This window comes from Gopherus evgoodei, chromosome 6 (assembly GCF_007399415.2).
Source record: "Gopherus evgoodei ecotype Sinaloan lineage chromosome 6, rGopEvg1_v1.p, whole genome shotgun sequence".
Classification (NCBI taxonomy): Eukaryota; Metazoa; Chordata; order Testudines; family Testudinidae; genus Gopherus; species Gopherus evgoodei.
The window spans coordinates 48,764,065-48,776,078 of NC_044327.1; the positions used below are offsets into that span (position 1 = coordinate 48,764,065).

The 12,014-nt window shown below is 41.2% G+C and overlaps 1 protein-coding gene across 1 annotated transcript in view; it reads right to left on the minus strand.

The window, feature by feature from the left end:
- The window catches only part of PRXL2C (peroxiredoxin like 2C), a 37,947-nt gene extending 28,659 nt beyond the window's left edge, over positions 1-9,288 (minus strand). The window contains exon 1 of the mRNA XM_030567546.1: positions 9,180-9,288. Coding sequence (XP_030423406.1) covers positions 9,180-9,189 — 10 coding nt within the window. The 5' untranslated portion in view covers positions 9,190-9,288. The remainder of the gene's footprint in view (positions 1-9,179) is intronic.
- Positions 9,289-12,014: the final 2,726 nt, after the last annotated feature.

The window sequence follows — 12,014 nt, forward strand, 5'->3', positions numbered from 1 at the left end:
AACTAATTTCCAGATGCAGCCACAAGGTGGTTCCCCAGTGGTGAGTAAACTCTGTGAAAAGGAGACAAAGCAGAAATTAGCTCCTTCCCCCAAAGTGACTTTGTCTTTGCAGAGCAAGCTTTAATGAAAATACATTAGTCAAACCATACACCCTTTCCCATAAAGTAAGAAAAAGGGGAAATCTGAAGAAATTGAAAGTTGGCAAATTTTAAAATGATAAAAGGAGAGACTTTTGTTTCAAAGGCAATATAATAGCCCCTGGATGTTTATTTAGGACAGGAATTTGGTCTAATTCAATAACAAAGGATTGGACATGCTTTCCATCTGCGACTGGCTAGCAGTTGCATATTCTTTCAGAAATCCATGTCATGGTGCTCAACAGTCCGAATCCCTTTCATGAGATTATCAGACCAGCACTGAGTAAATGCTCACTCTGGTGCTATTGGCAACATGCAAGTTCTCCTTCACCACCATTTCCTGCTGCTGTGTCCTATTCTTTAGTGTTGCCACTTGTCGTCATTTTCTGTGGCGCTGCTGCTGCTCAACCACCCTTGTTGCTGCTACTGTTCATCATCCCCATCCTGCTACTGCTTCTTGCCACTTCTTGGTACAAATATTGCTTCTTACCACCTCTGATGCCATCACCTTGCAGATCAAATGGCTGTCTCTGCCCAGTGCATGGCTGGTTGTGGCTTGTAAAGAAACATCACATCATACATTTCTGAATGCCATTTTCCCACATAGCAGGTCTGAGGCATCAGCCTTCTCTTCTCCTGCTGGTGTAGCCACATGTTCAGCAGTCAGCCAGAGGAGCACATCCATCCCTGGTCCTGAAATGTCACCAGTTTAGAGACCCTGGAGGTGGTGGTTGATCGTCATTCCCACCAATTTAGCTTCTCACTACTACTGCCTGTCAACTTAATCTTCTCCATGTTCAGCTTTAGCTAGTTCTTAATCCAGATATTGATTTTTTGGCTAAGCACTGTGAAAGCTGGGAGATTATGCCTTTTAACTCTGACATTAAAGAGCTGTAGAGCTGGGTGTCATCACTGTATTGCTGCCATTTCAGCTCCTGTTGACTCCTAGCTTTCTAAATTGCACAGAAAGCTGCTAAATAATGTTGAGGAGAGGACTGCGGGTCTATAACACTCTTTGGGTTAGATAGAAGGGGAGGAGGAGGGCTCTGAGCCATTTCATGGCATTTCCATTCATCCCTACAGATTCTTGGAGCAGGATGAATACCTGCCTCGTCTATTGATCTTCTCTATAGAAAATTGAATATCTTAAATTAAATGGCAATAGACTGAAATTTCTCTGAAAGAACAGTGCAAAGAATAAGAAACATTACAGATGCCAATTTTTTTTCTGATGTTATGATTGCTGCTGGTATTAATGCTAATTTACAAGGCATTGGTAAGATTTCATTTGGAATACTGTGTACAATTCTGGTCAAGAAAAAAGGTGAATTCAAACTAGAACAGGTGTAGAGAAGAGCTGCTAAGATGATCAGGGGAATGGTTGGCCTATCTTATGAGAGCAGACTAGAAGAGCTTGCTTTGTTCAGCCTAACCAAAGGAAGGCTGACAGGTGATGTGATATTGCTGTTTGTAAATACAAGGGAATGTACAGAGCTATTTAAGATAAAGCACACTGTTGGCACAAGAACAAATGGGTATAAACTAGCCATGAATAAATTCATGCTGGAATTAGAAGGTTCCCAACCATCAGGGGAGGGAGGGAAGTTCTGGAATCAGCCTCCCAATAGGATTTGTGAGGGCAAGCAACTTAGTTTTGAGAGAGCTGGATGCATTTATGAATGGAATTATATGGTGAGGTTGCTTGTAAAGGTAGGGGGGGCAGGCTCAATAGCCCTGGGGCTCACTTCAAGTTTATATTTTATGTTCCTAAAAGCTCACGCTTCAGGATTTCAGCTGACCACTTACAGGGGTCAGGAACGGTAACACATTCTGCTTAGGTTTTTTATCATTGGCCATGGCCATCCCTAATGCTTCATAAGGCAGAGATAGAACATTGGATGGGGAGGGCCAGGGCTTTGAGATGGCACTGAGCATTCTTTCTCTAAAGTACTTGGCTGGCTGGTTCTTGTTCATTTGCACAGGGTCTAGCTCATTGCCATTATGTGGGGTCGGTAAGGAATTGGCCTTTGCAGTATGTGGGTGCAGGTCACTTGCCAGGATTATTTGGGTATATCTCACTTAATCATTTCCCTGCCAGTGCAGAAACCTCAGGTATTGGTGCACCTTGGTCCGTCCTATTCTCTGCCTGTGGCACATTGTAGTGCAGTCTCCTGAGGGCTGTAATACTTCGACCTAACTTGGTTGTTGGGTTTAGTGTGTGGATTCTGGGTGATTCTGGTGGCCTGTGCTATATAGGAGGTCAGGCTAGATGATCTGCTTGCTTTAAACTCCATGATTGTATGGCTCTTCCCTCAAGCACTCATTGATCTCAAGAAAAACAGCTCCATAGTTCTTAGTACTAAAATTCTTACAAGTAATTTTGGCACTGGGGAAAGCTGTTGGATTGACAGGGTTGTAAAACGAAGCCTTCAGTCTGTATCTGGGCAGCTGATCTAGCATAAGCAGCAGCACTTCAGGCTTTCCCCTTCCTGACCCACCAATTTCATTCAACCATAATCTGAAGGGGACATCTCTGGCGGCTGAACTACTGTTAAGCATACAGTCAATGTTAGACAGTTAGTGCCACTTGTTGTGGATTTATGATGTGAAACCCAGTCAGCTAGGAACTGGAACCATTTCACTTATGCCACTGAATAACCTGGAATATTTTTACTTGTGATACAAAACCTATACACCATAGTTTTGAATCTTAATCTCCTGAGCTATCCAGGCCTAGACCCAACTGAGCTAAGTACTAAAATTCTCAACTAGTTGTGCAATCCATATTCAAGACATTATGTTGCATATGTGCCCCAGAAGATCATTTGTACTTAATTTTGTTAAGGCTACTAAATATTAACAGGACAATAAAATATCATTTAACTATCGGCTATAACAGGTTTGTTCCTAAATAATCACTCCTTGACGTCATTGCAGTATACTAGCTAGAAAAGGACTCCACTAGATGGTGCTGTTTGTTAAGATTAGGTTTTCATCTGATTTAATTGGATAAATGTATAGATGCACTTTAAAGTTTGAATATAGAATAGAATATAAAGATGTTCTATGTGCCAAAGCTGTGAATTCACTAAATCTTGATATGTAGTTTAATGCTACAATGTTTTAATATTGCCAAATTAATGTGTAAAATTAATTGTAATCTTTTTTTATCACTATAATACCTTTTTGTTCATACAAGTATCAAGTTATTGACACAGATAAGCCTGCATCTCAAAGACAAGTGATTGTCTGTCTGTCTTTTATTTGTAATTCAGTTGATCATTACTTTCAGTGAAGGGAAGGAATAAAGGTTCCAAGTGAATCTTGTCTGTTAGATCATACTCTCCTCCAATTCAGTTCCACCTCAGTTCAAAGCAGAACTTGAACATGCCCACACATGCAAGAGCTGCACATCAGGCCAGTCCCCTGGGGCTTGGGGAGGTCTCTCGGGTTTTGGGCTGGGCAGAAGGGAAGCTCTGTTATCAGGAAGGACAGAACGGGAAGGCTTTCCCCAACACAGCACAAGTAGGAACTTTTCACAAGTAGGAACTCTCTATTTTCTGTAACCCAAAACGGCAAGCACCCTCTTGAGTATGGCGTCAAAGAAGCAAGGTAAATCAGTAGGTGGGCAGGAGAAAGAAGGGGCAATGCAGGAAGGGAGTGTGGGCTGGGAAATGGAGGAGGCAGAGAAGAAACTCAGCTTCTATTCCTTCCCTTGAAATCACAAGGACACTTGTTAAGGATGCCAGGGCTAACGTGTCTTCTGGGCATTTGTCATGTCTAATATTTTAACATAGATGCAAAATATTGTGGATGCTGTATACTCATCTCAAGTGTATTCTTCAGCACTCTTAAAAATGGCCTTGCTCCTGTATTCCTGTGGGTCAACTGCCTCCCCTTCTTCCTCCTGAGTCCACATCCTAGATTTCAGTTTATACCTTTAGAGGCATTTTAGCAGCTGATGTGAATTATTACTAGTACTTTAACTATTCTACAGACAGCTTGGCCCGTAGAAATAGGTAGTAAGTACAGAATTGGATATTCTTAAATTCTAATCCTGATTCTGCAACTGATAGGCTGTGTAGCTTTGGCAAGTCACATCACTTCTCTTCCCATTTCCTCCTCTGTGAAATTGGGACATGTAAGTTTACTTCCCAACCTCAATATTAGGAGTATTTAGCTAATGCCTTAAGGTGCTTTCTAGATACAAAGTAGTATCATTGTTTGTTCAGTGATGACCCTAACCTCCAGATGCCTAAAGCTGCTCAAGAACTGTCCACACATCTGTAAAGACTTCATTTGTGCACCTGTCATGTAATTGAGCTCACGCTACCCATTTTGGCAAGGTAAGGAACAAGTCACATTATGCTCTTGCTCTGCTCGATTGTACTCTGCACATAATGAGTTTATACAATGCGTGAGAGTTTGACAATGCATCAAAGCATCTACCTTTCATTTTTTGACTTGTGAAAGGCACTCAACATACCCACAGAAGGTATTTCAAATATCCACTTTTCATTGTAAGTTAAACTGTATCTTCATGAGTTTTCTAATTAAGAACGCAGGTTTATACTTGTTTGTTTGGTGACTTGATAAGCATAAAACTATGAAGCTGTTGTTATAATTAGTATTATTATGGTACACCTAAAGCAGTATTTTTCAAACTGTGGGTCATGATCCACTACTAGGTTGTGGCATGCAAGGTGCTGGGTCACCTGGAGCTGATCAGCACCGCCGACTGGGATGTTAAAAGTCCCATCAGTGGTGCTGCCCAGATAAGGCAAGCTAGTGTCTACCTTTTCTGACACCACTCTCCTGGGCGAGGGGCACAGGGCTCCGTCCACTGCCCCCACCCTGAGCTCCTGGGGGTAGGGCATGGGGCTCAGTGCACTGCCCCCACCCCAAGCACCGGCTCTGGCCGATGGGAACTGGAGACTGTGGTGCCTGCAGGCGAGAGTCACGCAGAGTCACTTGCGTACCTCTGTCTAGGGGCCAAACCTGCTGCTGGCCACTTCCAGGGAGCAGTGCAGTCTACGGTGCTAGGACAGGCAGGAAGCCTGCCTCTGCACTGCTGACTGGGAGCTGCTACGTAAGTCTGAGGCCCCCCCTCCAAACCTGGAACCCCTTCCTGCACCCCAAGCCCCTCATCCCTGGCCCCACCCCAGAATCTGCACTGCCAGCCCACAGCCCTGCCCTCCTCCTGTATCACAACCCACTGCCCCAGCCCAGTGCCTCCCCTCACCCTGAACCTCTCATTCCTGGCTGCACCCTGCAGCCCTCACCTCTATACCACAGCCCTCTGCTCCAGCCCCGAGTGCCTCCAAAGCCCCTTGTCCCCAGCTTCATTGGATTGTGGGCATCAACAATTTTCTTCAACTGGGTCCCCAGGAAAAAAGTTTGAAAACCACTGACCTAGAGAACCCCATTTAAATGGAACCTGGCTTTTATCTATATATACACACATTAAATTTCTCAAAGAGCTTACAAACTAGGTGAGACAGATGAGAGAAAAGCCATTATTTTCTCCATTTTACAGATGGGGAAACTGAGGCACAGAACTTGAGGACCAAATTTGTAAAGGCATTTAGGTACCTAAAGATGCAGATAGTGAGATTTTCAAAAGTACCTAGGCACCTAAGTGCCTAACTCCCACTGAAGGGGATTTTAGCACTTAAAGATGCTGATAGGCATCTACAGGGATTTCCAAAATACTTTTAGAAATCTGGTCCAAAACGAGATGCCCCCCAGAAGTGCATAACAGAGCCCAGTCCTGCTGTACTGCCTTTCCTGACCATTCTCCTTCTGTCTAGAAGTGTGGGATATAGGGTGACCACACAGCAAATGTGAAAAATTGGGACAGGGTGTGGGGTAATAGGAGCCTATATTAGAAAAAAACCCAAAAATCAGGACCATCTCTATAAAATTGGGAAATCTGGTCACCCTAGTGGGATATGCATGTGTTGTGGTGTGTTTTGGACTGGCTGACTTGCATAAAATGTAAGGCATATGTAATTATTTCAGAACTCTAATGTTACATAAACTTGTGTGCATGCATGTCCACACTTGTGAATCATCTTATTCAACTAAGAACCTTTTGGCCTGTTTCTTATTGACAAAAACTATTTTATACCACTCTTGCAGCATAGAGTGACCTTACAATGGATGTTAACATAACCTGCAATTGATAGATCTTATGAGAATCACCTGTGCTACCGAATGCGTTCCCCCTCTCCAAAGGGTATGTCTTCTATAATGTTAAGAGGCCCATGCAACACTGAAAGCCAGAAATCACAGAGACTCTCATACCTGTCTTGCACAATGAAAAATTGAAAACAGGCAGCATGCCAAAACATCAATCAGAAACTGAAACACTTATTTGCTGTAGAACACAGTATAAGCAACATATGTTGCACAGCATATGAATAAATCAAACCCATCCCTGGCTAATGAAAGGCTTTTCAATATGCTTAACGCCAGATTACTTTTGATTAAAAAGCTTACTGGGGAGACAAATGTAAACTATTGCTAGGTGTGCTCACTTCAGACAGTTATGTGCTGAACCTAATTTGAAATTGATAAGAGGTAACACATTTCATTTCCTGCATACTCAATGATGCAATGTGTGTTTTATTTTTAAACAGCAATTTCAAGTGTCTTTCAAAATGCTGCAGTCAGCAGCACAGCTAGTATGTTTAGCAGAATGATCATGCAAATGAAGTTCAAGTGATCTTAATATGCCCGCCATCTCAGGTAGTTAATTTGATCAATAGTGTACGTATACTCAGCTTGTTCCATCACAATATCAGTGGGGTATATCAAGCAGTTTGTATTGATAGCAAATAATGTTTAAGGCAGACTTATTTTTAGCAAGGAAAACTTCCCCTGGAAATGTGATTAAAACAGTAAAATTATAAAAGCAACAAAAACATTACTAGAGTCATTGTAGTTTACCTGGTTACATTAGTACAGAGTAGAGAACCAACTGTTTAGGTCATACTATTATTCTAGATCTTAATAAGACTTCCTAGGCCAAATTATGTTCTTATTTAACCTGTATAAACCTTTAAAGTCCCTTATGGGTGTAAAGAGATCAGAATTTTGTCTCTCAACTGGACTATTGTGTGCTGTACCAATCACCATGCCACTTAAAAGCTATTTATTACCTCGAACAGGGTGCAGCATAGGGCAATAAAGATGATACCCAGTATACAGAAATGTAATAATAGGGCATATGTCTCAAGAGTCTATGGAAAAAAACATAAGAGTTGGGGCTCATTGGAATTGGGTGCTGCTGGAAGTGGTGCAGCCCGACAGACATACTGGCCATGGCTTCCAGCAGCTCCCAGTGACCTGGAACTGTGGCCACTGGGAGCCGCAATTGGCTCAACCCGCGGATGCAGCGGGTACAGAAACCGGCCTGGTCCGCCAGGGGCTTTCCCCTCACAGGCGGCAGAACAAGTTTGGGAACCACTGCTTTAATGTCTACATGGTAACTGGATCTCACTGATATGAAGTCTGAAAAAGGATTAACCAGTTAACTTATCAGTATCAATGGGGAAAAAATGTCACTGCTGATCAGAGATTCAAAACAAGTAAGATACACTTCCATGCCTTGATGTAGGAATCCACCTTACAGGATGGAACACTTGTGTTCAAGTCTGATTGGACATTAACACCGAGCCAGTTTGACTATTTAACCAAACCCATCTGTAAAGGAGGGATGGCAGGCTGTTATTTCTGTTCAGTGATGGATATGTGCATTTTATCAGCCATTTACCTAATTACCTCGAAATATTTTACTTTTTTCAAGTACAGCAGAGGGGAGATAAGCCTTCTTCCAGGCACACATCATGCTTTCTATTGTTAATCCTTCAGTCCAAGTACCAGCTGCAGTATGGTCTTTCTTTTGCCATAACCACTTCAGATTCAAAAATCCCTGCCTTTCACACCAAAATCAATTACTTGAAAACGCTCTTGCTGAGCCAGACCCATCATGCTGCTCAATTACCTATCCCAGAATGGTGCCATTTCCCCTGACTTTTTAAAACTGTTTGGTATTATAACTGCACTTAGGATATTTATTCTTGCTGTGTTTTTAATTGTGTACAGGGTCAAGTGTCCAGATGGACACTATTACATTTAAATATAGATGTGTTTATCATTATTCAGTGCTATTGCTCTGTTTATTAACTACTGTGTCTACTGCCTGTATTAAGTATCAGAGGTGCAGCCGTGTTAGTCTGGATCTGTAAAAGCAGCAAAGAGTCCTGTAGCACCTTATACGTCTGTTAGTCTATAACAGTGGTCCCCAAACTTTTTGGCTGGTGGGTGCCAGCTGAAGGACCACTGCGGTGGTGGAACACCCGCCAAAATGCTGCCAAATTTCAGTGGCATTTCGGCGGGGACGCTTCTCGATGACGTCGCTTGCCATCGACAAGCGGCGTCAGCGAGAGGTGTCCCTGCCGAAATGCCGCTGAAATTCAGAGGCATTTTGGCGGGTGCTCTCCCGGGGGCCAGGATGCAGTCGCATTAAGATGCCCCTGCGGGCGCCATGGTGCCAGCGGGCATCGCATTAGGGACCCCTGGTCTATAAGGTGCCACAGGACTCTTTGCTGCTTTTACTGCCTGTATTGTAGTTCTTCTTAAAGATTATTGCCAGTTTCGGCTCAAACTTTAGCTTGTGTTTTTAATGCAAGCCTAAAAATATGTTTTTTATTTTCTTTAAAAATGTTTTAAATGAAGATATATAAACTTTAAACTGTCTCTTGTAGTGTTTGCAACTCAGACAGAAACCTCTGTGTCTGTCGGTGCATGGAAGAGGGAGAGGGATGCCAACTGATTAGAAAAGTTCTAAATATAACTGGCGAGTTTCACTTGGGTGGTTAACACAAGTGAAAGGCAAATAGCGTATGTAGCAAAGAGGAAATAAGCATATAGCAATGTACTGACGTAATGAATATAAACTCATTTGGTTATTTAAATTATTCAAAAGCAAATGCCTTAAACATGCCAGGTATTAAATGGAATGAATATGATACATACCAAGATTCATCACAGTTCCACCTTTTTAACTGGATAGCTTTAGAGATGAAGTTGAAGTATCTGGGACGTGTTAAGAGTGAAGCCCCAGAGTTTGTCCTGGCAGCTGTGCCATTGGGCAGCTGGAGGAAACCACAAAAGGGGCCAATTGAAAGAATCTCTCCATCAAACACTACTCAGAGATGGAAAACTTATGGGACATAACCACATAGAGGATATGCAAAGAGTGGTCCAGAATAGACAGATGGCAGAGCCTTGTTTATGCTACAAGTGACATTTGACAGCACAAGAAGGATTCGGATGGCCTGCATTGTGATAATAACTAGACTATTTATAGTTGTTTGTTTTTTAAAAGGACACTGTCAGGTTAATATTTGTTTTGTACAATACATAATTTTCTATAACTACTGATTTTTATAATGGCTACAAAATGGACTAACTGGTGTTGCTTTCTGGTATGTATGTTTGATTCACAGGCTGTGATCAGAAAAAAGCTGCCAGCACAAAACAAACCTTATGAAACACAAGAAGTCTATTCAGGAAGCATAGTCCTGTTATCAAAGTAGTCTTCTAGTTTCTTCTGCAGTATACACCCATTGTTGACCTGAAATGAAATGTTGTCTTTAGATTTTGAGAAATTTTTTTAAACATTTGAGGTTTTAAAAAAAGCCTAAAGGAATTTTCAAAATAAAGTCACCTTGAACCAAACAATGAAACTGTGTGGTTCTAAATATCAAAACAAAACATTTCAAGATTTTTCAGAATTTTAGCTTTTTTTCTCCCAAAATAAACAATTTTGGAAAACTGCTATGCATTTGCAAAACACTTTAGTGTTGCCAAATGTGCATTTTTTTGCCTAATTAAATACAATAACTAAAAAATCTTGGCTGAAAAATTTTGCCCAGCTCTAGATGTCACCCGTATTACAGCTACAGGATGTACAGTACTAGTGCAAACTTCTGGCTTTGACTTGTCAATATCTCATCCCTTGTTTAGAGTTCCTACAAAGGAGAAGATAGCTCACTCTCCAAGGTTGTTTAGTCCTTGGCCTGTCACTGAGACCACCACCAAGTGTGTCAGTTAGAGCCATCCGTGGTAATGGTTTTGTGATAGACATCCTAATTCTATGAATTGGCTTGAGATGGTCAACTCATCAACTACCAAATAGTTTTCAAATGATAGCAATTTTTGGTCATTACTGACATGGGCCAGATTCAAACTGGCAGCTAAGATGCGAAAGACTCCAATATCTCCTCTGAGTCATTAGGTGACATATGGTTTCATTCTTAGTAATATGACGCTAAGCTGATAGATTTGACATTCTTTATTCAAAGATTAAAGATGGCTGGTGTCATAGTTAGTGAGAGCTTTCCCAGTTGACATAAATATTTGTAGAAAGAGTCAGAAAGTGGAAACTTGAAATCTGTGCATTAATTTGGTCCACGTATTCCAGTCAGGTTATAGAATCAGTCATAACCTAGCATGATTTAAAAAGGCTTCAGGTCTTAGGGGTTTTTTTTAATCCAAATTTTTTTTTTTTAGTGGAAGAACTTTAATTATAGTTTGTTCAATGTCCTTCCAACATTACTGTAGTCCTTTTTATTTCTCTGTCCTCAAGGCTCTTATCTAGGCTGGCTAGTAAGAATAAGTCCTCTAGAACTGCCAAAGCTGCTTTTAATTTCTAGTTGACAAGAATAATAGAAGATATACAGATTGCTACATTTTAAAATGTTGTCTGACACTTCTGAGGGTTCTTGAGTGAACTTCCTCAAAGGGATATAAATAAGCTACTTATTTCTGAAGATCACTTTGATACTTGTATTCCCCCTCGACTGCAATATGGATAAAAATTAAAAAGTTCAGATTCTACTTTTTCCATCTGAGCAAACATCTGCCATCTACATGACCTGCTGTTTGAAGGAAAAAAGAACAACTTCAGATTGACTTTCACATGTAGGGTTCAGATCTCCCACAGACTAATCCCATATCAAATGCTTGTTAACAGAGGAGTCTATGCCATCAAGCAGGAAGTAAATGAATACCAATGAAAATAATAAATACTTTGGACCTTCAGTTACCAATTACCCATTCAAAATGCTTAGTAAGCATGTCTATTAAATGGGAAGTGTGGCATTTGAACTGGGGTGGGGAGAGGGAACCTGTTGACTTTACTGGGTTTCTGTTCAGATTAACTTGTATTTAGTAACCCATGGAGGACATTTAGATATTGCCAAAGGGCATGGTAAATCATATCTGCATTCTCAAGACCCAGAACATACTACCCAATGTTGCTCCAAAGCAATGTTACTCTTGGTTCTCCAGATCATCTGTTTGTAAATTTATCCCAGGTAGAAGGAAATAGACTTGTATTTTCCCCACCTTTACTTCTGAGTTTATGCCACAAGAGAAGACAGGGAATGATGATGGTTTCCAAAGAAAAGCATAAGGGGGAAAAGTCTTTTACAACTAGAGAAGCCTGAAGCATGCTATCTGGGGGAAGAGAGAAAAAGTAGAGAACAAAAAATGTGCAGTGATATGCTTTAGCAGAAGGATGGGGTGGTGGCAGTGGCACATGAGAAGAATGGAATTACAATATGGCTACTTGCTTGAAGGGAAGGAGATTGCAAACTGGGGACGGAACAAGACACTATTATTATCAGGATCACTTTCTTAATCACTTCATGAGCAATATGAATGAAAAGGGATTTCAGTTCATGCTCATGTTAGGGAGAAAGAGTATATTTTAATAAACCTTAGTCACATTTCAATGGATCTATTCTTTGTGGAAAAATAATACTGTGGAATACTAGAAAAGCCAATGAATTCAAGACAGGAATT